The sequence below is a fragment of the Sphaerodactylus townsendi genome, linkage group LG16 (genome assembly GCF_021028975.2).
Source record: "Sphaerodactylus townsendi isolate TG3544 linkage group LG16, MPM_Stown_v2.3, whole genome shotgun sequence".
NCBI classification, from domain to species: domain Eukaryota; kingdom Metazoa; phylum Chordata; class Lepidosauria; order Squamata; family Sphaerodactylidae; genus Sphaerodactylus; species Sphaerodactylus townsendi.
In genome coordinates, this window is record NC_059440.1 from 28,732,619 (window position 1) to 28,758,261 (window position 25,643).

Consider the following 25,643-nt stretch of genomic DNA (forward strand, 5'->3'; position numbering starts at 1 on the left):
GGGGTGGGGGGGGGGGGGGGTGGGGGGGGGGGGGGGTGGGGGGGGGGGGGGGTGGGGGGGGGGGGGGGTGGGGGGGGGGGGGGGTGGGGGGGGGGGGGGGTGGGGGGGGGGGGGGGTGGGGGGGGGGGGGGGTGGGGGGGGGGGGGGGTGGGGGGGGGGGGGGGTGGGGGGGGGGGGGGGTGGGGGGGGGGGGGGGTGGGGGGGGGGGGGGGTGGGGGGGGGGGGGGGTGGGGGGGGGGGGGGGTGGGGGGGGGGGGGGGTGGGGGGGGGGGGGGGTGGGGGGGGGGGGGGGTGGGGGGGGGGGGGGGTGGGGGGGGGGGGGGGTGGGGGGGGGGGGGGGTGGGGGGGGGGGGGGGTGGGGGGGGGGGGGGGTGGGGGGGGGGGGGGGTGGGGGGGGGGGGGGGTGGGGGGGGGGGGGGGTGGGGGGGGGGGGGGGTGGGGGGGGGGGGGGGTGGGGGGGGGGGGGGGTGGGGGGGGGGGGGGGTGGGGGGGGGGGGGGGTGGGGGGGGGGGGGGGTGGGGGGGGGGGGGGGTGGGGGGGGGGGGGGGTGGGGGGGGGGGGGGGTGGGGGGGGGGGGGGGTGGGGGGGGGGGGGGGTGGGGGGGGGGGGGGGTGGGGGGGGGGGGGGGTGGGGGGGGGGGGGGGTGGGGGGGGGGGGGGGTGGGGGGGGGGGGGGGTGGGGGGGGGGGGGGGTGGGGGGGGGGGGGGGTGGGGGGGGGGGGGGGTGGGGGGGGGGGGGGGTGGGGGGGGGGGGGGGTGGGGGGGGGGGGGGGTGGGGGGGGGGGGGGGTGGGGGGGGGGGGGGGTGGGGGGGGGGGGGGGTGGGGGGGGGGGGGGGTGGGGGGGGGGGGGGGTGGGGGGGGGGGGGGGTGGGGGGGGGGGGGGGTGGGGGGGGGGGGGGGTGGGGGGGGGGGGGGGTGGGGGGGGGGGGGGGTGGGGGGGGGGGGGGGTGGGGGGGGGGGGGGGTGGGGGGGGGGGGGGGTGGGGGGGGGGGGGGGTGGGGGGGGGGGGGGGTGGGGGGGGGGGGGGGTGGGGGGGGGGGGGGGTGGGGGGGGGGGGGGGTGGGGGGGGGGGGGGGTGGGGGGGGGGGGGGGTGGGGGGGGGGGGGGGTGGGGGGGGGGGGGGGTGGGGGGGGGGGGGGGTGGGGGGGGGGGGGGGTGGGGGGGGGGGGGGGTGGGGGGGGGGGGGGGTGGGGGGGGGGGGGGGTGGGGGGGGGGGGGGGTGGGGGGGGGGGGGGGTGGGGGGGGGGGGGGGTGGGGGGGGGGGGGGGTGGGGGGGGGGGGGGGTGGGGGGGGGGGGGGGTGGGGGGGGGGGGGGGTGGGGGGGGGGGGGGGTGGGGGGGGGGGGGGGTGGGGGGGGGGGGGGGTGGGGGGGGGGGGGGGTGGGGGGGGGGGGGGGTGGGGGGGGGGGGGGGTGGGGGGGGGGGGGGGTGGGGGGGGGGGGGGGTGGGGGGGGGGGGGGGTGGGGGGGGGGGGGGGTGGGGGGGGGGGGGGGTGGGGGGGGGGGGGGGTGGGGGGGGGGGGGGGTGGGGGGGGGGGGGGGTGGGGGGGGGGGGGGGTGGGGGGGGGGGGGGGTGGGGGGGGGGGGGGGTGGGGGGGGGGGGGGGTGGGGGGGGGGGGGGGTGGGGGGGGGGGGGGGTGGGGGGGGGGGGGGGTGGGGGGGGGGGGGGGTGGGGGGGGGGGGGGGTGGGGGGGGGGGGGGGTGGGGGGGGGGGGGGGTGGGGGGGGGGGGGGGTGGGGGGGGGGGGGGGTGGGGGGGGGGGGGGGTGGGGGGGGGGGGGGGTGGGGGGGGGGGGGGGTGGGGGGGGGGGGGGGTGGGGGGGGGGGGGGGTGGGGGGGGGGGGGGGTGGGGGGGGGGGGGGGTGGGGGGGGGGGGGGGTGGGGGGGGGGGGGGGTGGGGGGGGGGGGGGGTGGGGGGGGGGGGGGGTGGGGGGGGGGGGGGGTGGGGGGGGGGGGGGGTGGGGGGGGGGGGGGGTGGGGGGGGGGGGGGGTGGGGGGGGGGGGGGGTGGGGGGGGGGGGGGGTGGGGGGGGGGGGGGGTGGGGGGGGGGGGGGGTGGGGGGGGGGGGGGGTGGGGGGGGGGGGGGGTGGGGGGGGGGGGGGGTGGGGGGGGGGGGGGGTGGGGGGGGGGGGGGGTGGGGGGGGGGGGGGGTGGGGGGGGGGGGGGGTGGGGGGGGGGGGGGGTGGGGGGGGGGGGGGGTGGGGGGGGGGGGGGGTGGGGGGGGGGGGGGGTGGGGGGGGGGGGGGGTGGGGGGGGGGGGGGGTGGGGGGGGGGGGGGGTGGGGGGGGGGGGGGGTGGGGGGGGGGGGGGGTGGGGGGGGGGGGGGGTGGGGGGGGGGGGGGGTGGGGGGGGGGGGGGGTGGGGGGGGGGGGGGGTGGGGGGGGGGGGGGGTGGGGGGGGGGGGGGGTGGGGGGGGGGGGGGGTGGGGGGGGGGGGGGGTGGGGGGGGGGGGGGGTGGGGGGGGGGGGGGGTGGGGGGGGGGGGGGGTGGGGGGGGGGGGGGGTGGGGGGGGGGGGGGGTGGGGGGGGGGGGGGGTGGGGGGGGGGGGGGGTGGGGGGGGGGGGGGGTGGGGGGGGGGGGGGGTGGGGGGGGGGGGGGGTGGGGGGGGGGGGGGGTGGGGGGGGGGGGGGGTGGGGGGGGGGGGGGGTGGGGGGGGGGGGGGGTGGGGGGGGGGGGGGGTGGGGGGGGGGGGGGGTGGGGGGGGGGGGGGGTGGGGGGGGGGGGGGGTGGGGGGGGGGGGGGGTGGGGGGGGGGGGGGGTGGGGGGGGGGGGGGGTGGGGGGGGGGGGGGGTGGGGGGGGGGGGGGGTGGGGGGGGGGGGGGGTGGGGGGGGGGGGGGGTGGGGGGGGGGGGGGGTGGGGGGGGGGGGGGGTGGGGGGGGGGGGGGGTGGGGGGGGGGGGGGGTGGGGGGGGGGGGGGGTGGGGGGGGGGGGGGGTGGGGGGGGGGGGGGGTGGGGGGGGGGGGGGGTGGGGGGGGGGGGGGGTGGGGGGGGGGGGGGGTGGGGGGGGGGGGGGGTGGGGGGGGGGGGGGGTGGGGGGGGGGGGGGGTGGGGGGGGGGGGGGGTGGGGGGGGGGGGGGGTGGGGGGGGGGGGGGGTGGGGGGGGGGGGGGGTGGGGGGGGGGGGGGGTGGGGGGGGGGGGGGGTGGGGGGGGGGGGGGGTGGGGGGGGGGGGGGGTGGGGGGGGGGGGGGGTGGGGGGGGGGGGGGGTGGGGGGGGGGGGGGGTGGGGGGGGGGGGGGGTGGGGGGGGGGGGGGGTGGGGGGGGGGGGGGGTGGGGGGGGGGGGGGGTGGGGGGGGGGGGGGGTGGGGGGGGGGGGGGGTGGGGGGGGGGGGGGGTGGGGGGGGGGGGGGGTGGGGGGGGGGGGGGGTGGGGGGGGGGGGGGGTGGGGGGGGGGGGGGGTGGGGGGGGGGGGGGGTGGGGGGGGGGGGGGGTGGGGGGGGGGGGGGGTGGGGGGGGGGGGGGGTGGGGGGGGGGGGGGGTGGGGGGGGGGGGGGGTGGGGGGGGGGGGGGGTGGGGGGGGGGGGGGGTGGGGGGGGGGGGGGGTGGGGGGGGGGGGGGGTGGGGGGGGGGGGGGGTGGGGGGGGGGGGGGGTGGGGGGGGGGGGGGGTGGGGGGGGGGGGGGGTGGGGGGGGGGGGGGGTGGGGGGGGGGGGGGGTGGGGGGGGGGGGGGGTGGGGGGGGGGGGGGGTGGGGGGGGGGGGGGGTGGGGGGGGGGGGGGGTGGGGGGGGGGGGGGGTGGGGGGGGGGGGGGGTGGGGGGGGGGGGGGGTGGGGGGGGGGGGGGGTGGGGGGGGGGGGGGGTGGGGGGGGGGGGGGGTGGGGGGGGGGGGGGGTGGGGGGGGGGGGGGGTGGGGGGGGGGGGGGGTGGGGGGGGGGGGGGGTGGGGGGGGGGGGGGGTGGGGGGGGGGGGGGGTGGGGGGGGGGGGGGGTGGGGGGGGGGGGGGGTGGGGGGGGGGGGGGGTGGGGGGGGGGGGGGGTGGGGGGGGGGGGGGGTGGGGGGGGGGGGGGGTGGGGGGGGGGGGGGGTGGGGGGGGGGGGGGGTGGGGGGGGGGGGGGGTGGGGGGGGGGGGGGGTGGGGGGGGGGGGGGGTGGGGGGGGGGGGGGGTGGGGGGGGGGGGGGGTGGGGGGGGGGGGGGGTGGGGGGGGGGGGGGGTGGGGGGGGGGGGGGGTGGGGGGGGGGGGGGGTGGGGGGGGGGGGGGGTGGGGGGGGGGGGGGGTGGGGGGGGGGGGGGGTGGGGGGGGGGGGGGGTGGGGGGGGGGGGGGGTGGGGGGGGGGGGGGGTGGGGGGGGGGGGGGGTGGGGGGGGGGGGGGGTGGGGGGGGGGGGGGGTGGGGGGGGGGGGGGGTGGGGGGGGGGGGGGGTGGGGGGGGGGGGGGGTGGGGGGGGGGGGGGGTGGGGGGGGGGGGGGGTGGGGGGGGGGGGGGGTGGGGGGGGGGGGGGGTGGGGGGGGGGGGGGGTGGGGGGGGGGGGGGGTGGGGGGGGGGGGGGGTGGGGGGGGGGGGGGGTGGGGGGGGGGGGGGGTGGGGGGGGGGGGGGGTGGGGGGGGGGGGGGGTGGGGGGGGGGGGGGGTGGGGGGGGGGGGGGGTGGGGGGGGGGGGGGGTGGGGGGGGGGGGGGGTGGGGGGGGGGGGGGGTGGGGGGGGGGGGGGGTGGGGGGGGGGGGGGGTGGGGGGGGGGGGGGGTGGGGGGGGGGGGGGGTGGGGGGGGGGGGGGGTGGGGGGGGGGGGGGGTGGGGGGGGGGGGGGGTGGGGGGGGGGGGGGGTGGGGGGGGGGGGGGGTGGGGGGGGGGGGGGGTGGGGGGGGGGGGGGGTGGGGGGGGGGGGGGGTGGGGGGGGGGGGGGGTGGGGGGGGGGGGGGGTGGGGGGGGGGGGGGGTGGGGGGGGGGGGGGGTGGGGGGGGGGGGGGGTGGGGGGGGGGGGGGGTGGGGGGGGGGGGGGGTGGGGGGGGGGGGGGGTGGGGGGGGGGGGGGGTGGGGGGGGGGGGGGGTGGGGGGGGGGGGGGGTGGGGGGGGGGGGGGGTGGGGGGGGGGGGGGGTGGGGGGGGGGGGGGGTGGGGGGGGGGGGGGGTGGGGGGGGGGGGGGGTGGGGGGGGGGGGGGGTGGGGGGGGGGGGGGGTGGGGGGGGGGGGGGGTGGGGGGGGGGGGGGGTGGGGGGGGGGGGGGGTGGGGGGGGGGGGGGGTGGGGGGGGGGGGGGGTGGGGGGGGGGGGGGGTGGGGGGGGGGGGGGGTGGGGGGGGGGGGGGGTGGGGGGGGGGGGGGGTGGGGGGGGGGGGGGGTGGGGGGGGGGGGGGGTGGGGGGGGGGGGGGGTGGGGGGGGGGGGGGGTGGGGGGGGGGGGGGGTGGGGGGGGGGGGGGGTGGGGGGGGGGGGGGGTGGGGGGGGGGGGGGGTGGGGGGGGGGGGGGGTGGGGGGGGGGGGGGGTGGGGGGGGGGGGGGGTGGGGGGGGGGGGGGGTGGGGGGGGGGGGGGGTGGGGGGGGGGGGGGGTGGGGGGGGGGGGGGGTGGGGGGGGGGGGGGGTGGGGGGGGGGGGGGGTGGGGGGGGGGGGGGGTGGGGGGGGGGGGGGGTGGGGGGGGGGGGGGGTGGGGGGGGGGGGGGGTGGGGGGGGGGGGGGGTGGGGGGGGGGGGGGGTGGGGGGGGGGGGGGGTGGGGGGGGGGGGGGGTGGGGGGGGGGGGGGGTGGGGGGGGGGGGGGGTGGGGGGGGGGGGGGGTGGGGGGGGGGGGGGGTGGGGGGGGGGGGGGGTGGGGGGGGGGGGGGGTGGGGGGGGGGGGGGGTGGGGGGGGGGGGGGGTGGGGGGGGGGGGGGGTGGGGGGGGGGGGGGGTGGGGGGGGGGGGGGGTGGGGGGGGGGGGGGGTGGGGGGGGGGGGGGGTGGGGGGGGGGGGGGGTGGGGGGGGGGGGGGGTGGGGGGGGGGGGGGGTGGGGGGGGGGGGGGGTGGGGGGGGGGGGGGGTGGGGGGGGGGGGGGGTGGGGGGGGGGGGGGGTGGGGGGGGGGGGGGGTGGGGGGGGGGGGGGGTGGGGGGGGGGGGGGGTGGGGGGGGGGGGGGGTGGGGGGGGGGGGGGGTGGGGGGGGGGGGGGGTGGGGGGGGGGGGGGGTGGGGGGGGGGGGGGGTGGGGGGGGGGGGGGGTGGGGGGGGGGGGGGGTGGGGGGGGGGGGGGGTGGGGGGGGGGGGGGGTGGGGGGGGGGGGGGGTGGGGGGGGGGGGGGGTGGGGGGGGGGGGGGGTGGGGGGGGGGGGGGGTGGGGGGGGGGGGGGGTGGGGGGGGGGGGGGGTGGGGGGGGGGGGGGGTGGGGGGGGGGGGGGGTGGGGGGGGGGGGGGGTGGGGGGGGGGGGGGGTGGGGGGGGGGGGGGGTGGGGGGGGGGGGGGGTGGGGGGGGGGGGGGGTGGGGGGGGGGGGGGGTGGGGGGGGGGGGGGGTGGGGGGGGGGGGGGGTGGGGGGGGGGGGGGGTGGGGGGGGGGGGGGGTGGGGGGGGGGGGGGGTGGGGGGGGGGGGGGGTGGGGGGGGGGGGGGGTGGGGGGGGGGGGGGGTGGGGGGGGGGGGGGGTGGGGGGGGGGGGGGGTGGGGGGGGGGGGGGGTGGGGGGGGGGGGGGGTGGGGGGGGGGGGGGGTGGGGGGGGGGGGGGGTGGGGGGGGGGGGGGGTGGGGGGGGGGGGGGGTGGGGGGGGGGGGGGGTGGGGGGGGGGGGGGGTGGGGGGGGGGGGGGGTGGGGGGGGGGGGGGGTGGGGGGGGGGGGGGGTGGGGGGGGGGGGGGGTGGGGGGGGGGGGGGGTGGGGGGGGGGGGGGGTGGGGGGGGGGGGGGGTGGGGGGGGGGGGGGGTGGGGGGGGGGGGGGGTGGGGGGGGGGGGGGGTGGGGGGGGGGGGGGGTGGGGGGGGGGGGGGGTGGGGGGGGGGGGGGGTGGGGGGGGGGGGGGGTGGGGGGGGGGGGGGGTGGGGGGGGGGGGGGGTGGGGGGGGGGGGGGGTGGGGGGGGGGGGGGGTGGGGGGGGGGGGGGGTGGGGGGGGGGGGGGGTGGGGGGGGGGGGGGGTGGGGGGGGGGGGGGGTGGGGGGGGGGGGGGGTGGGGGGGGGGGGGGGTGGGGGGGGGGGGGGGTGGGGGGGGGGGGGGGTGGGGGGGGGGGGGGGTGGGGGGGGGGGGGGGTGGGGGGGGGGGGGGGTGGGGGGGGGGGGGGGTGGGGGGGGGGGGGGGTGGGGGGGGGGGGGGGTGGGGGGGGGGGGGGGTGGGGGGGGGGGGGGGTGGGGGGGGGGGGGGGTGGGGGGGGGGGGGGGTGGGGGGGGGGGGGGGTGGGGGGGGGGGGGGGTGGGGGGGGGGGGGGGTGGGGGGGGGGGGGGGTGGGGGGGGGGGGGGGTGGGGGGGGGGGGGGGTGGGGGGGGGGGGGGGTGGGGGGGGGGGGGGGTGGGGGGGGGGGGGGGTGGGGGGGGGGGGGGGTGGGGGGGGGGGGGGGTGGGGGGGGGGGGGGGTGGGGGGGGGGGGGGGTGGGGGGGGGGGGGGGTGGGGGGGGGGGGGGGTGGGGGGGGGGGGGGGTGGGGGGGGGGGGGGGTGGGGGGGGGGGGGGGTGGGGGGGGGGGGGGGTGGGGGGGGGGGGGGGTGGGGGGGGGGGGGGGTGGGGGGGGGGGGGGGTGGGGGGGGGGGGGGGTGGGGGGGGGGGGGGGTGGGGGGGGGGGGGGGTGGGGGGGGGGGGGGGTGGGGGGGGGGGGGGGTGGGGGGGGGGGGGGGTGGGGGGGGGGGGGGGTGGGGGGGGGGGGGGGTGGGGGGGGGGGGGGGTGGGGGGGGGGGGGGGTGGGGGGGGGGGGGGGTGGGGGGGGGGGGGGGTGGGGGGGGGGGGGGGTGGGGGGGGGGGGGGGTGGGGGGGGGGGGGGGTGGGGGGGGGGGGGGGTGGGGGGGGGGGGGGGTGGGGGGGGGGGGGGGTGGGGGGGGGGGGGGGTGGGGGGGGGGGGGGGTGGGGGGGGGGGGGGGTGGGGGGGGGGGGGGGTGGGGGGGGGGGGGGGTGGGGGGGGGGGGGGGTGGGGGGGGGGGGGGGTGGGGGGGGGGGGGGGTGGGGGGGGGGGGGGGTGGGGGGGGGGGGGGGTGGGGGGGGGGGGGGGTGGGGGGGGGGGGGGGTGGGGGGGGGGGGGGGTGGGGGGGGGGGGGGGTGGGGGGGGGGGGGGGTGGGGGGGGGGGGGGGTGGGGGGGGGGGGGGGTGGGGGGGGGGGGGGGTGGGGGGGGGGGGGGGTGGGGGGGGGGGGGGGTGGGGGGGGGGGGGGGTGGGGGGGGGGGGGGGTGGGGGGGGGGGGGGGTGGGGGGGGGGGGGGGTGGGGGGGGGGGGGGGTGGGGGGGGGGGGGGGTGGGGGGGGGGGGGGGTGGGGGGGGGGGGGGGTGGGGGGGGGGGGGGGTGGGGGGGGGGGGGGGTGGGGGGGGGGGGGGGTGGGCTCCAGATGTTCAGGAACTACAATTCCCATCAGCCCCTACCAGCATGGCCAATTGGCCATGCTGACAGAGGCTGATGGGAATTGTAGTTCCTGAACATCTGGAGAGCCGCAGGTTCCCTACCCCTGCCATAGCTACAGGAAGAACCCACAGGGGCATACCGACCTAAAATGGTGCCCAGGATTCACACTGGCAAGCAGGGCTGGCCCCACCCCAATCTGCACATGGAGGTTGGGACCGGGGCCAGCCAGCCTCATCCTGCCCTCATGTGCAGATTGGAGCGGCAAGGGCCCTAGCCTCAGCCCAGCTGGATCCAAGGGCAACTGAGGCCATGCTCAGACTGACCTCAGAGCATGTCCTTCTCTAACTTTTGACAGATGGCTCCAAACCCAAGCTCCATATTGGGTTGGGGGTGGAGCTTGGGGGTGGAGCCAACAGTATAAAGCTAGAGGGGACAGGCTCTGAGGTCAGTCTGAGCCCAGCCTCAGCTGGTCTTGGATCCAGCTCTAAGTTGCAGGCTAGAAGCAAGTCCAGCTGACGCAAGGAGGCCCTTGCTGCTCATGGAGACCGGGCAAGGGGCAAGCCAGCTGGCCGCACACCCAACCTCCACGTAGAGACAGGCTGGGGACCAGCTCTGCTCACCAGCATTCAACTGCACCTCTGTCTTGAACTCTACGTGGAGTTCCTGACTGGGGTGCATTTGCCAGGGGTGGGGGAAATGGCCCAAAATGTGCCCCTAGAAAGTGGCACCTGGACCGTGAGCCCCCTCAGGCCACCCTAGGTACACTATTGCCTGCAGGTGACAACCCTATCTGCATACAATCAACCCGTTTCTATCCCGAATACAATTACAACCAGTGGTGGGATCCAAAATTTTTAGTAACAGGTTCCCATAGTGGTGGGATTCAAACAGTGGTGTAGCGCCAATGGGGCTGGGCGGGGCACGACGGGGGTGTAGCCTGGCATTCCGGGGGCGGGGCATTAATAATTTCTCTGTTACTGTAAAAAAAAAGTTCCTAATTTCCAGCTGGTATCTTTCTGTCCATAATTTAAACTCATTATAGCAAGTCCTATCGTCTCCTGCCAACAGAAACAACTACTTCTCCTCTAATTGACTGCCTGTCAAATACTTAATACTTTCAAATACTTAATTTTGTTTCTAGAAATCAAAAGAAGGAGACTTTCCTTAAACAAGGAACTTTACCATATTACTAAAAGATGTTTTTAAAACAGCCCAACAGGGAGAATTATCTCCCATTTTCTACCTTCGCTAACCAGCCACATAGGAAACAACAGGACTTTATGATTCTTGGACCTAATGGAATTTCTAAAGGAAAAGCAGACCCAATTAGTAACCCCCTCTCGGCACACACAAATAATTAGTAACCCACTCTCGGGAACGGGTGAGAACCTGCTGGATCCCACCTCTGATTACAACTCACCAGCTTCTTTCCTGACTCTGACTACAGTTTGACAGATCCTACGGTGGATTTGCACATGTGGCCAGTCAAGTTCTACCCGGACTTCACCTGGGACCCCACCGGACTGTACTCTGGCTATATTCCCAAACCTCCAAATTTCTGTCCTGGATTAGCAGCCCCCCCGCCCCTTCACTCCCTGAGGCATCTGGGGAGAGGGAAGAGACAATATTTGCAATCAAAGCACAGATGCCTGCTCTTTAGGCAAAGAGAGATGAGAGAAGTGTTTGTTGCTGGGTCTCCATGCCAGCCTGGGGTGTTTTCTGCCATGTCACCTGTTTGCTTTACAGAAGAGAAGCCGGGTGAGGGGGCTTTAAAAGAAGCTAAAATTAATCTCCTCTACAAGCAGCATGATTAACCCAGCTAAGTGATCTGAAAAGGCGCTAATTGAGTTTGCCCCAAACAAGAGGTTGCCAGACCCAGTCAAAAGTGAGAGCTCAATTTAGGCTGCCAGGCGTCAGCCGCCGCTGCTCTCCAAAGCGGAGCTGTGCGTAGCTTAGGAGGTCTGTTCCCACACACTTCTTTATATGTATTCAGCCATACAATCACATCTTATTGTCGAAGGCTTCCACGGCCGGAATCACTGGGGTGTTGTGGGTGTTCCGGACTGTATGGCCGTGTTCCGGTAGCATTTTCTCCTGATGTTTCGCCTGCATCTTTAGAGATGCCAGTCACAGATGCAAGCAAAACATCAGGAGAAAATGCTGCTGGAACACAGCCATACAGTCTGGAAACTCCACAACACCCCAATCACATCTTAGTTTCTGTGGTTTCTCAGCAAAGACCAAACATTTTCTACACCCACCTCGTCACAAACAACTCCAGAAGCAATCTTTATTGTGTTATCCGATAGATACAACCAGAGTATTTGTATGGCTTCCCTCAGTGGTGGGATCCAAAAATTTTAGTAACAGGTTCCCATGCTGGGTAGAGTTCAAACTGTAGAAGTAAGCATGAAATGCATAGGGCTAAGGCAGGGCACGACGGGGGTGTGGCCGGGCATTCCAGGGGAGGGGCATTCCTGGGCAGGGCTGTGGCAAGGACGCAGCCGCTGCGCCGGTCCTTGGTGGGAAACGAATGCATGCAGGCGCAGGCTGCCATGCACGCCGGTGCACCTCCTGCTAGACTGCTTCAAGTTCTGCACGCTACTGCTGAGAGGAGGGACATAACTAAGGCAAAAATCACGTGGCAAAATCTTCAATTAGCAACCCCCTCTCAGCACACACAAATAATTAGTAACCTACTCTCGGGAACCTGTCAGAACCTGCTGGATCCCACCTCTGGCTTCCCTGTATTAAAACAAACAAACACACACACACACACGCGCACACACACAGAGCAGGGCCTGGCTGACTTAGAGCCTCTCCCAGCTATTTTATTTATTTAATTTATTTGTTGGATTTCATAGACTGCCTCATCCCCGGAGGGCTCTAGGCGGTTCACAATACAAGGTAATGACCAATAAATAACTTAAAGCACAGCTAGAAACATTTAAAATTCAATGTTCAGCATAACAATTTACATGGCAGCAGCCTAAAACCCATGTTGGTGACACCCGGTCTTAAGGCTGGGAGGGGCTGGCAGCGCCCAAAGATGAAATCAATATGGTCACTGCCAGAGATGACAGAATGTGGCAAGAGCCTCATGAAGGGGCAGCCAATCCGTGGCCAACCTCACTATGTTATACTTTTTATTGGTATAAATAAGGAGAGAAAGTTCAGCAGAGTATAATAATGCCATAAGAGTGCATCCTCCAAATCAGCAATTTTCTCTTGCGGAACTGATCTCTACCGTCTGGACATCAATGGTAATAGCAGAAGATCTCCAGAAGGTGATATCTGGACAATTCTAGAAGCAAAGACCAACGTGGAAATGAGGGTTTCTTTTGCTTTCTTTTTTACACTGTACATTCAGAGTTTTGCTCTGGGTCTTCCAAACCATTTTTGCTTTGTAAACAATCATTCCCAGCCACGGATAAAAATGCCTGTATGGGTTGCCCTCACCATATTTCAAGGGTCACGTTAGGACCCCAGGCCTATACTGTGTAGGAGAATGAGGCTGTGAGCTTGGTTAAATATCACCATGTGTCCTGAACTCTGTCTGGGCAAACACCTAACTCTGTTTTCTAGTGTTTGTCCATTAACAGAGACTAGAAACAGACAGTTGCCTTTTTAATTCATAAAGTTGAAAGCAGCGCATGAGAACTATTGTACACGCTCCTTTCTAACGCTCCACTCATTTTTGGTGAAACAGGTGTGGCAGGCTATTGGAGCCTTGCAAGAAACCTGCAAGACCTGTTCAGCAGAGACGGATCATGGGATGAATGGTACAACGTAAGCAACGATGTAGATTATTATTATATAGCTTTCATCTGTCAACTGCCTCCAGCCAGAGAGCAACTATAATATTTTATCCCCAGTCAGACCTTGGAAAGCTCATGTAAAAGCAGTTCAGAAAAGATCTGTGGCAACCCAAATGCATGCAGTGTCAGGAAGGGAAAAGTTCACACATAGCCTGAAGCTGAACATAGGCTCGAATCCCAGGCCCACAGCCCAATCCAGGAGGGCAGAAATTAATCGCTCATATCTCTGCCTAATCCATGTGGGTCTGCTTTCTAGCAGCTGATGCCAACGAGACAGCTGCAAAATCCGCCCCTAGATAAACTGAAAGATCAGCAGTTAACAGCCAGCCCAGCTCTGCTGAGAGCGCGTTCGTTCCCTCACCTCTCTGGCATGGGCTTCACCTCCCAAAACACCCACTTCATCCTCCATCATCAGCAAGAGAGGAACTGGTTAACCAGTGACAAGGCGTTAATTGTTTGTGAGCCCCTTTTATCTTGTGTTGTTTTGGCTTTGCTGGCCCTAACAGGATAAAAACCTAGCAGCGCTATAGACAGATAACAACACCATTTGGGACAGGCTCCAGCGGTCTGGCAAGGAGAAAAACACCTTCTTCGGGTTTGCTCAGAATCGCAATGTTAACATACATTATTACTGTTTACCTTATTGGAACGTTTTCTGTTCATGTCACCAGTATGGCTCAGATTAGCCCAATCTTAATGAGATCTCAGAAACTAAATAAAATGAGCTCTTAGTCCTTGGATGGGAGACCCCTCCCTGCAAAAATCTGTGGTCTACTCTCTATCTAGGGACTACCTTCTAAATAAACAATGGTAAACCACCTATGTTTGTCTCTTGCCTTGAAAAACCCTGTGGGGGTCTTCATAAATCAGCTGCATTATCTCATGGAATGAGAAACGTGCTAACCACCAGGAAATTTGCTAGCGCTACAAAATTGGATTCGGTGGAGCTCATTAGGGATCATTCATGTTGTGAATTACCACAACATGAGTGATCCCTAATGCAGAATGATAGTGGTTTGAGACATCCTCCACATGCTAGCTGAACACTTAATTCTGGAACCCAGACCTGGATGAACAAAATTTTGCATTTTATTTCCGGCACCTTTCTCCTTTCAAAACAGCGCATATGCGCTAATATTTCATAGATGAAATCAGGGGTGTGCTTGTGTGATACTTAAGTTCTCATACTAACCAAGGATCTCTTAGGGTGCAAAGAAAACAAAAGATTTATATTTTATAAGGACCGCTTCTGCTGGTGATGTAATACCCTGTTTCCCCGAATATAAGACATCCCTGAAAAATAAGACATAGTAGAGGTTTTGCTGAAGTGCGAAATATAAGGCATCCCCCGAAAGTAGGACATAGCAAAGTTTTTGTTTGGAAGCATGCCCGACAAACAGAACACAGGAAAAATAAGACATCCCCTGAAAATAAGACATAGCACATCTTTGGGAGCAAAAATTAATATAAGACACTGTCTTATATTCGGGGAAACACGGTATGTATGGCTTCAAGCTACACAGCATTCTTCAGCGTGTAGTCAAAGGACGGCAAATAAATGGAAATGGAACAGAATAGAAGGTAGAATATAACGGTAGCTAGGATCTCACTCATTTCTGGTTGCTTTCTCAAACCTTCCTGGTGTAGGAGTGTGTATGCTTTTGAATTCTTCTTTGAAAATATCTATTGGTGCTTTCCCACAAACTGAATGATGCACTTGTAATCCACTTTGCAAGTGACTTTTATTATGTAAAATGTCAAATTCTACTTGCCAACAACTGCTAAAGTATATTGAAAGTAGATTGAAAGATTGTGTCTGTAACCAGGTTTTTGTTCAAATTATGGATAATTCCTCTTAGGGAATTTCTCCAGTTATAACCACAGTGATGCTCTCACTCTTTCTGTGACAATGCGGTATCTTTCCACCCTACTATATTAGGAACATTCCAGAGGGATAAATTAGACTCTATAGGGCATCACAGAGCATGCATCTGGAATTAGATAGCTACTAAACAGTAGTTAACAGTTTCACAGAGGGGCAATTAAAGTGCAAAGAAAAGATTAAATATTTGCTGCTGGCTTTATTGATCAGCTGCCAGCTCTGGAAGAGATAACACAAAAATATGCAGCCACTGACAATGAAGTTTTTCTGAGCAGAGTTGGAAGGGAAGTTTCTCTTTAAAAAGTTGCAGAGAGAATATGGCTGCCTACTGTGATATCTGGATTATGTTTGGGTGATAGAAACCTGATTTTCCGTCTTTGCTTTTCATTATTGCTCACTGGACAATCTGAGAGAGATCGTTTTTCCCCTCCCCAGCCTACCTCACAGGGTTGCTGAAGACAAAATTTATGTATTGATTTCTTTATTCCAGTTAAATATTTCTGGTAGGACAGGCTGGAAACGTAAAGGAATTGAAATGTACATACACTGAGAAGCGCTACGTGGCAATGACCTACATCAGTGGTGGCGAACCTTTGGCACTCCAGATGTTATGGACTACAATTCCCATCAGCCCCTTCCAGCATGGCCAATTGGCACTCCAGATGTTTGGCACTCCAGATGTTATGGACTACAATTCCCATCAGCCCCTTCCAGCATGGCCAATTGGCCATGTTGGAAGGGGCTGATGGGAATTGTAGTCCATAACATCTGGAGTGCCAAAGGTTCGCCACCACGGACCTACATGATTTTAGGAGTTCCACAACATAATGTTGTCCTGCATCACACTGAATTGGGTTTTAAAGGTGTAGCTCATACCTTGACTGTTCGAATTAAGTAGCATCCGTGCATTTTAGTGCTAAAAGCAGGAGTTTCAGTAACCATCTTCTACACTGCACTGGAATTGTGCCTACGCTGCTTTCACCCCATCCAGGTCCTCTTAGCTTTAAATGTAGGAAAAGAGACTCCATCACAGGGTTACTGCTGTGAGTTTCGGGATTCTCCCAAATCACATTTGCTTTGGTTTCAGTGTTCATCTGTGGAAACACCCAGGTGAAAGCAGAGCTGCTAAAAAGTGCCTAAGCACAGCTGGGATGGTGTCATGGTTGTAGCTAAGGGCACACCTTTATCCTACTCACCTTGACAAGGGTCATCCAGAACAATGGGATTTGATGAGTGAGAGCCGAGACTCTAGTCATTCAATCACAACCTAAAATAACGAGCTTTCTTGGTGACCCCAGAAATCAGCAAGGAGTGCACAGAGGGTGGATTTCAGAGGTGGGATCCAGCAGGTTCTCACAGGTTCTCGAGAGTAGGTTACTAATTATTTGTGTGTGCCGAGAGGGGGGTTACTAATTGGTGATTCTTGCCTTAGTTACGCCCGTCCTCTCGGCAGTAGCGCGCAGAACTTGAAGCAGTCTAGCAGGAGGTGCACCGGCGTGCGTGGCAGCCTGCGCCTGCGTGCATTCGTTTCCCGCCCAAGGACCGGAGCAGCGGCTGCGTCCTTGCCACAGCCCTGGCCAGGAATGCCCCGCCCCCGGAATGCCCGGCCACGCCCCCATCGTGTCCCGTCCTGCCCCATTGGCGCTACGCCACAGTTTGAATCCCACCACCATGGGAACCTGTTACTAAAAATTTTGGATCCCACCACTGGTGGATTTCATTCCACATACAAGCTGCAGGCAGGCACTAACGTATCTAACTTAAAGTTTATTTTAATGTGTTTAATTATTAAAGATAACCTTTCATTAGGATAGACACGGGTCATTGTGTTCTTCTGTAGGAGCATAAAATGGCTGAAAAGCGGAGGAACCAGTAATTATAATTTAACAGAGCCTCAGATGCACTGGAAAAGCATATAGCATGTTTCACAAGCTACTGATAGCCAAGGTGCACTTTTTTTCAGAATTGATTTCACAGGTACACATTGCTTTGATGCCCGAAGAGTACATAAAGGTGTGAACTATCTACCCTTATTGAGTCATCCCTGCACCCCAAGTGTTTCCATTGTGAAATTTTGCTGTATCAGGGATGATTGCATGATCCAGTCATACGGCAGAAATGTACACTCACAGCAGTTTGGAATAAGGAAAGCTCATGATAGCATTTCACATAGAGACACAGCAAACAGTCTTCCGTGTGAGCTGGGTATTTTGAACTCACTTTTTTCATTATTTGTCATGACAGTTCTTTCTTAGCACACAGTTTTGGAATTGTTGGTATTGCAGAGTGGCTTAATTGAGTATATTAAAATATAGGAAAATACCATTTAGAACACTGCCATATTTCAAAATGTGGCCAGGCATGTGAAAATTACACCTTAAAAATTTGTGCAAATTTGCCCCCACGACCATAAGCCTTTTAGGCACAGACTATCAACGATGAAAGAGTTCTGTATAACCTGTAGTGAATGGCCAGCACTAGTCAAATACTTAATTATACAGATAATGCACTCGTAGTTCCCTGATCATTGGCAGTGACTGAGGAAAGTCTAATGCTCTCTGAAGGGAAGGACATGGGGAATTTTCAATGGCTCCTTCCATCTGCTCTCACACCCCCTCAACACACCACCTATTTTTGTGTATTACCACAACCACACACCCAACCTTAATTAGATACCCTCTAGGCCATTAAGTAGCTGCTAGATTTCATCTTTCCAGTGTTCCCAGGCTTCTCGGGCCAATAGGAACCCAGCACTTGCCTGCTTTGTAGAAACCATGGGTTACAACCCATTGCTTGTAATACCCAGTTTTGCTAGATGGCAGCTGTAGATTGCGTCTTGGTTGGGATAGCAGAAATCTGATTAAGGATTGCTGGTGTGTGGGTATATAAAGCAAAGTTTGTAGATTGGTAGATACTGTAATAAAGGTGCATGCTAGAAAAGTCAGTTATTTGAGTAGGCAAATGAAAGGGTATGATGCAGAATGGGAATACAGGACAGGAAAAGTAGGGTTGTCTGGTCCCCAAATGCTCTGAACTAGTTCAAAGAGTTTTGATGTGGCTGATAAAGAGGAACCCTAGGCAAACTACAAACGTTCTACACCATCCTGTTCACATGTAACAATTAGATCGTTGTGATTAATCCCAGATAAAGCTTTGATTCACTTGTCAGTCCACAATGTGTGGCTACATTTATAACATAAATCCTTTACACTTTTTTAATGCAGTTCCACATACATAAACCACAGACATACACACTAACTAAGACAGTGATGGTGAACCTTTTCGAGACCGAGTGTCCAAATTGCAACCCAAAACCCACTTATTTATCGCAAAGTGCCAACACAGCAATTTAACCTGAATACTGAGGTTTTAGTTTAGAAAAAACGGTTGGCTCCAAGGCGCATATTACTCGGGAGTAAGCTTGGTGGTAGTTGATGGCTTTGCTTTGAAGCAACCATGCAACTCTTCCAACGGGTGAACTGTGCAACTCTTCCAACGACCCTAGGAGGGTTTACTCAAGCAAGCCCCATTGCCAGCAACCGAGCTTACTCCCTGATAAAAGATCGTGCTTTAGTTCTTCGTGTGAAAATCAGTGGGGTTTAACAGCGCTTAACAGGGATACCTACACTGCTTTCCCAAAACTAGGTCTTAGGTTTAATACTAATAATCAAGCCCAGCAGCCCAGGCCAGCCTAGATGTGTGTGGAGGGGGTGCAACTTCCCGCCACATGACAAACTCTGTTTGTGCGTGCCCACAGAGAGGGCTCTGAGTGCCACCTCTGGCACCCGTGCCATAGGTTCGCCACCACTGAACTAAGAACTAAATGTGTAAGTGTGTATCACATAATTGACACAAGGTTCTTAGTGCTCTTCCATACAGAAAGCAAAAAAAGCTCAGAGATGGGACAGAATTTGTCCATAAACTACAGTTGCCAGTCTCCAGGTAGGGCCTGGAGTTTTTCTAGTATGACATCTGATCTCCAGATTATAGGAATCACTTCCCCTGGAAAAACCTGGAATTACCATCTGGCAGACGATACAGGATCATGAAAACCAGGACAACTCGGCTCAGAGACAGCTTCTATCCTAGAGCTGTGGCTATGCTGAACTCCATGGCTATGTGTTGACGTGGTGGTGGCTGTATAGGGATTGCTGTAAGCTGGGGTGTGCGGATTGAAGAGATGTTCATCGGGGGATGTTTTGCATTTTCGTTGTTTTGTATTTTCGTTGTGTGGGCACAAGGCACAATGTGTGTGCACAATGACATTAAAGTTGTTTATGTTTATGTTTATTATGTTTATTATGTTTATTATGTTTATTATTATTATTATTAAAATGGCTGCTTTGGAGGGTGAACTCTGGGCCAGGGGTGTTCAACTCCGGCGCTTCAGATGTTCATGGACTACCATTCCCATCCCATCAGATGGGAATTGTAGTCCAAGAACATCTGAAGCGCCAGAGTTGGACACCCCTGCTCTAGGGCCACAGGTATCAAACTTGTGCATCATGCTGGCAGGGGATGATGGGAACTGTAGTCCATAACATCTGGAGGGCATTATATCCCACTGAGGCTCCTGCCCTCCCCACGCTCTGTCCCCCACCCCAAGCTTCAGCCCCAAACCTCCAGGGATTTCCCAACCTGGAGCTGGCAACCCTACATTCTGAAGACTGAGACAAAAGCTGTAAAGAGGAAATTGATCTTCTTCCTTTAAATGGATAGATGAAGATGAAGAAGTAGTTTATCCGTCGTTAGGCAATTCAAACCACGTGCTATAACTTCTGAAAGTTTACCTCAGAAATGGGTGATTTAAGGCCCGGAAAGGGTCAAAGAGTGGGTTCGTTGGGGTGAGGGGGAGAATTTCCAGTTCCAGCCATCATCATATATCTGTGTTTGCTTCATACACCATGAATTTAGTAGTGTATTCTTCATGGGCTCGTGCCCCAAGTGGCGTCTAACTGTGAACAAGGGATACCAAAGCCTAGTTCATGCCAGACTCCCTCAGAGGAAATCTGAGGTAATAATTTATCCCTTCATTACCCATGAAAGGTCTGGTGAAAGTACAGCAAGAGCATATATCTTAATATAAACAGTGCAAATGGAAGAGACGTGAGAAACCCAGGACATGAAGCACATTTACCCCTAAGAAGTGCCAGCTGACTGCCCTGAAGTCTTTAATTTTCTTTAAAAGCAGAAACTGCTGACTGTGTGATTTGAACTTGTGTTGTAGTGTTGGGGCTTATTAACCTATTTCCCTGATAAACGCCCTTCTCCTACCAAGCAACCTCAGAGCAGCCTCAAAATTCACCTCAGAGCTAAAGTTGGGGAAATGTCTGCCTGAGAAAATGGCCAAAACACCCAACTGCCACCACCACCACCTTCTTCCCCTATAACGGCTTTTGAAGATAATTTATTTAGATATTTCTGTCCTGGCCTTTCTCCCCAGTGGGTAACCCAAAGCAGCTTATAACATTGTTCTTCCTTCTTCCATTTTATCCTCACAGGATCAACCCCGTGAGGTAGATTTGGCTGAGAGAGAATTAATGGCCTAATAGCGTCTAGCAAGCTTCCATGCCAAAGTGGGGATTTAAACCTGGGTCTCTCAAATCTTAGTCCAAAAACCTCTAACCAGAAAGCAATCCTATGCAAAATAATCTGAGGCTCATTCCACACACGCAGAATAATGCACTTTCAAACTGCTTTCAGCGCTCTTTAAAGCTGTGCGGAATAGCAAAATCCACTTGCAAACAGTTGTGAAAGTGGGTTGAAAACGCATTATTTTGCGTGTGTGGAAGGGGCTGAGAGAAGCCACTCCAATTGATCAAAGTGGGACTTACTCCTGACTAAACATACATAGTTGATCAAGTGCCATTTCCCTGTCATCTACTTTGGCCCAAGCTTGTGTGAAATTCCTCAGGCATTGCCTCTGTGGCGAAACACTGCCAATAATTTTAAAACAACGTTTCATAGTCCATTGATTTCAATCTCTATACTGTTGTTTCTAAAATGCATGAACAAAGCCTCGACCAATGCTTTGGCTTTCGAAAATAATAGTTAAGAAAAAATAAATATTGTCAGTGTGCCCCAAGCCCAAAACATTCTGATTATTTGGCTTAAATAGGAAGAAGCTACTGTAGTGTTTTATTCTCAGAACTATTTCCCCCCTTCTGGGTTGTTTATATTTGCCTCCACAGACATACATTCCCATTAATGTTAGCTGAGGTTTTGGTGCTTTTTGGTTTCTCTTGGAATTTACGTGAGAGGATTTCGAAAACCAGTATCTCTCCAAGACCGAGGCCTGAACACATCTTGCTCTGCTCTGACTCAGCCTATAAGCAAGACAAGTTAAAAATTAAACTGCTTTAGGCCCTGGCTAGGATAGGTTTGGAGTGATTTAGAGTTTAATCACCAAGGACAGCTGCCAAACAAGGAGGGTGTCAACTCTGGGCAGGTTTTTGCGTCATGGAGGGTCTCTAAACAATGCCTCACCCTGATGAACAAAAAAGGAGATTTTTTAAAAACCCAGGTAATCTTGATATCTGGATTTCTCCAGCTTCTTTATCATATATCATTTATCTTATTAGTAGTAGTATTTACTTTAGGATGTGAGCAACTGGGCTTGGGAAACACTGTAAGACAGGATGTAGTCAAGGCCTAGCAGTCAAGGCCTAAGCTGCGAGTTCAAATTTCCTCCTTTGTCTCAAGCAAGTTACTGAGGCCCATTATGCATAGAGTGTTTTCCTTGGGGTTCTTCGCTGCATAGTGGGGTCATGATGGGGTCTCCTCACCTTTCTCTGTTTACACACAAGGAAGTGCCCCATTGCATCACAAAATTGCTGGTTTTGTTTTTAAAGCCCTTTAAATTTCTATATCAATATTTCTATGATTTGTTGATATTTCTCAGTTAAACCAATATTTTTGTGCTTTTTTGAAAAAGCCGGCTGTAGATCCCCTGGAAGTACTCGTGTGGATGGGGGGAGACCCCAAAGCGAGGGGAAAATTTGGGTTTTCCCTGCTCTCACCCAAGGGGTTTTCGGGATCTTCAGCGCCATAACACAAAGTGTATCAGTACACAAATCTCTGTCCCAAAGGAAATGTATAATCGGCCTGAGACTTCTTCTTACCTCAGGCGCCAAAGATGCCATGGATGTTAAGAAACTGTTTTCAGTGTACAGAAGGGACGATAGAGCAAAATACATAATATATGACCCTCATAAGCACAGCCTTCGTGTACTGCTGGACTTTTTTGGATTCCACTGCAACAATACAAATTGATTATATTTTTATTCCAAGCCTAGTTGTGGTGGTCCTACAGCGTGAGGGGGGAACTGTAGGTTTCTCCCTTCTTTCTCACAGTTAAGGATACAGTCTTTCAGAGTATAAAACAGACAAACCTTTCTAGGAATTATTCTCAAGCAGGGCTGTGTTGGGCTACAGGTTTCCCAGGTGCTAACTTTATGCTAAAAACACTGGGTGCAACCTCTCCTTGCACCCCCAAGAAGGATGATTCAGCTATGTTTAATCCACAACCTAGTTTCCTGTCTTTTCCAAAGAACAGGAAGAGCAGCACAAACCCTTTCCAGCCACCCTTTCTGCCCACCTCTTTGTTCCCAGAATTCCTGACATACAGGTTGGTGACAGGGCTCAGTCACCATCTCCACCCACAGAAACACAGCGTGAGAACTAGGAAACTCCATCCCCATTCTGAATTCTTGCTGCAGGAATTCGGACTGTGGGTTGGCTAATCAGTGTAGATACGGGTAATTAACAGTTTGCATGTCCTTATAATGATTGTGGCCAGCCCACCGGCTGACTGGTGGACACGCTGCACTTTCACTGTGAAACTGCGATGAAGGCCCTTTCCGCACAAACCTTTTGAAACATCGTGAGGCAGGATATAAAACATTTCCCCCATGGAGTTCCACATTGTTGTACTTCCGTTGGTTCTCCAAAATGTTTTATTTGCAGCCTCAAAATACTTTAAATGAATGTCCCTTAAAAATTGTTTATTTGGTTGAAACGTTTTCAAAACATCTTCAGCTGCCTGTGCAATCTATTTACAATGTTTTCCACATCTCTGTGCTGTCCCTGGACTTCCTTCTCAGGGCCATTTTCTGAGCTCACTCTGTTCTTCCTCGCCTGTTTATCTGCACCATTTCTGGGGGTAGGAGTTGCAGGGGGGGCAATCTTCAAAGCACCAAATATGCAAAGTGTAGAGAATCGGAGCACTGAAGCATCAAATATACAAAGCATCAAATATACAAAGTGTAGAGAATCGAAGCACTGAAGCATCAAAATCTACCTCAAAAAAAGGAGGGTAAAATCGCATAATGGCAGCCATGGATCATTTCGAGGGGATGAGTGCGGACATACATTGTGGTAAAGGGGGAGATTGAAAACATTTTAGAAATGTTTTGGTGATTTGTGTGGAAAGGGCCAAAGACCCGTTCAAACTTTCCCGAAGGAGAACAGAAAGGTCTCTTGAATATTCCCTTCTAAAGCAAGTGTGGCTTTAGACTTTGGAAGAGATTTTTGTGGGTTCAAATTATATCCACTCAGCCAAACACTGTCAGTTTCCCTTACTAAAGTTTCAGTCTCTCAGGCCCCTTCCGCACACGCAAAATAATGCGTTTTCAAACCACTTTCAAAACTGTTTGCAAGTGGATTTTGCTATTCCACACAGCTTCCAAGAGCACTGAAAGCAGTTTGAAAGTGCATTATTCTGCATGTGCGGAATGAGCCGCAGGCTCAGATTTGTCATCTGTAAAATAGGGATAATAGTGAACTGATCTCGCAAAACAAATAAGACTGCGCACAACAACAACAACAGGCATGCGTTGTTAGTAATGAGATAGTTGCCCCACAAACCCCATAGGCTGTGAAGTGAAACTTGCCTTTCCAGGAATATACTGGAGTATCTTGTCTGAGGTGACATCTCTTTCCTGTCCTGGTTCTAAACCGAAGAGGCCGGCCAGCTTTTTCTTGCTCTCTTGTCTACGAAGCAATAAAAAAAGGCATATTCATGTAAGATCAAGGCGAGCAAACAAAGGAAGTTGAGAAAGACACCAGGGTGACATTAGCAAGTTTTGTCACAAGCCTCTTAAGTGTCCCAGCCTCGCAAATCTTTGCCAATCAAGAAATGTGAGGGTCTTAGGGGGACCATTTGTTAGTTTTCTTGCTCGGGTTTTATTTGTTTTCACACAAAGGAAGGCTTAGCTGGAACTTCCCAAAATGAATGGGCTGACAGTTTAGGAAAATTCTGCCTTCCTAAGCACAGAGAGTTAAGGTGAAAAGAAAATAAGGTATTGCAAATTGCAAAGCTATTCTTACAGTTGTTCCCATTTATAGTGGCACCAACAGGACATGGAATATGAGACCCAGCATACACACTCAGAAAAGCAGAACAAAAAACCTCACACAAAGGTAAGTTTCAGAAGGCCACAATGTTTACTTTGGAACATTTAGGTAGATAATTACAGATTACAGTTTTAACATACAAGTTTCTACTAGGTTGTCATAGAATGTGTAGCAACTGCTGAGCTGGGATTTCTGGGTGAGTGCTTCCCAGCCCTTTTAAATCGCTGCTGCATGTACTCCAAGACCCATTATACAAGGGGAGTTTACCGCGATCCCAAGCAGCCTTTACTGCGCAGTTTTTGTTTCGGGGCATGCTGGATATTTTTACTTACTGCCTGTTTCGCCGTGCTTTTTGCCCTGCCTGCAGTGGGGCAGCCATTACCCTTTACTCGCTTCTGCAGCGTTTTTTGTTATGGGGCTGAGGTGTCATGTTCATTAGATCCTGCAGCATTAAGGCCGGCTGGCATTTTGAGGACATGCGTGTTTGCACCGACTGTATCCCTTTATGCCAAAGATCTGTTCAGAGGAGGACGATCTTTGCTCATTTTCACAGGTCCTCTATTGCGCCTGCATGTTTTTGTCCTTGCCTGTGGATTTTGAAGTCATCCCCACCCAGTCTGTCAATTAATGCAAAGGCTGGTGGAAGTAAGAGGGCAAGGAGAATGGCCAATCTGCCATTTTGACATGAGAATCCTGTTTGATAAGAACTGGACAGGAAGTTAGCTTTACAGCCCCATCCAAAGTGGGGGCTGGATCCACTTATGGGAGCAGTGCACCATCTTGTAACTTGCCTTTAATTGTGTCTGGATCTCTGAGATTTAGCAGATAACAACATTTACCCTCTTGTTTTGAAAAGGTTCCTTTTGTTGGTTTTTATGGGACAGACTGTTTTTTAAAGTCATGGGAGGAACCCAGAATTATTCTTTCTCTGGCATTTGGCAACCCTTGTATAGAGAGCAGAATTTTCTCAGTAGCGACTTCGCAGAAATGAAAGATCCACCTTGAAGAAAATCTGCCAGACCTCGTCCCTTTCTATTTTTACAGAGACAAGAATCTCCAGAGTTGTTCAGGAGGACGATTTTAAGTTAGTTTAAAGCACCAGAAATTTGCTACTGGCTGCAGAATAGAGTTTGTTGATGGTTTTAAATTGTAGTTGGAGGTGGTAATTTCATTTATTTAATGGTTGTTGTGGTTTGAGTGTTGTGTTGAAGACACAGATCAATGGCATAGCACGTGTTTTGTCTTTAGAAGAAGCTTGGTCGAATTCTTAAGATCTCTAATTAAAAAGATGCTGGACAATACGGCTTGGAGAAATCCTTGCCTGAGACCACTCCCAAGTAGAAAAGACAGCTCTGTACCAGATTGTTTCATCCGGTATGAGGCGTCGCTGTATGTATGAGTTTTTGGCTTTCTTTTTCACACTATAATTAACTCTGAGATTTTTAAATGAATGGGGAAGCAAATATATCATAGTTATTTATTATCTAATTTTACAAATAAACAACATTAACTGCTCCCCCACAATCTAAGCCTGTCAATCAGATACACATTACTGCTCGAAACCAGCTGTCAGCTGATGTCATTGAAGATTTTTCGCAACCACCACCAACAAAAGTAGTTTCAGCTCTTGGAAGTAAATTACAACATTTTTTTTCCTCCACGATGAAATTATGGTGTGATTTAACCCTATGCATCATTGCGAGAGGTTGCATCACAACGGAGATAAATTCTACAATAGCTCTCTCAGGATTGCCACTTTCAACATTCGAATGAGTCGGAGCGGGAAACATTTCAAAAATAAACAAACTCTATGTAAGAAAGTGGCCGTAAAATACCCAAAGATATCTTTGCAATGTTAACACTAGTTGGACTTCAGGTATCCGGTGTAATTCTGCGGGGTGCTCAAGGCCGCGCAACGTATCTGGAGCTTTTTTGTTTGTTTGTTCTAGTTTTTATTCAGGGCTCATTTTATTTGTTTTTCTTCATTTCCCTCTGTCTTATTTAAGTTTACTCAGGTTATCTTAGGGCCTTTCCCCACTTACCTTAAGCCCCGCGCTACTCGAGGAGAGTAGCGCGGGGTCCCTCGGCACTCCCCACTGAGAGGGGCGGCGACAGCGCAGCTGCTGCTGTCACGCCCCTCAGCGCGCAGCATCCCAGGCGCTCTTCTTAACGGTGCC

At 60.5% G+C, this 25,643-nt stretch overlaps 1 protein-coding gene across 1 annotated transcript in view; it reads right to left on the reverse strand.

The window, feature by feature from the left end:
- Positions 1–25,643, reverse strand: part of PLEKHN1 (pleckstrin homology domain containing N1) — a 60,438-nt gene that overhangs the window by 28,237 nt on the left and 6,558 nt on the right. Inside the window, exons 2-3 of the mRNA XM_048518640.1 lie at positions 23,004–23,103; positions 20,310–20,438 (exon numbers count right to left, since the gene is read on the reverse strand). Of these exons, the coding sequence (XP_048374597.1) occupies positions 20,310–20,438; positions 23,004–23,103 (229 nt within the window). The remainder of the gene's footprint in view (positions 1–20,309; positions 20,439–23,003; positions 23,104–25,643) is intronic.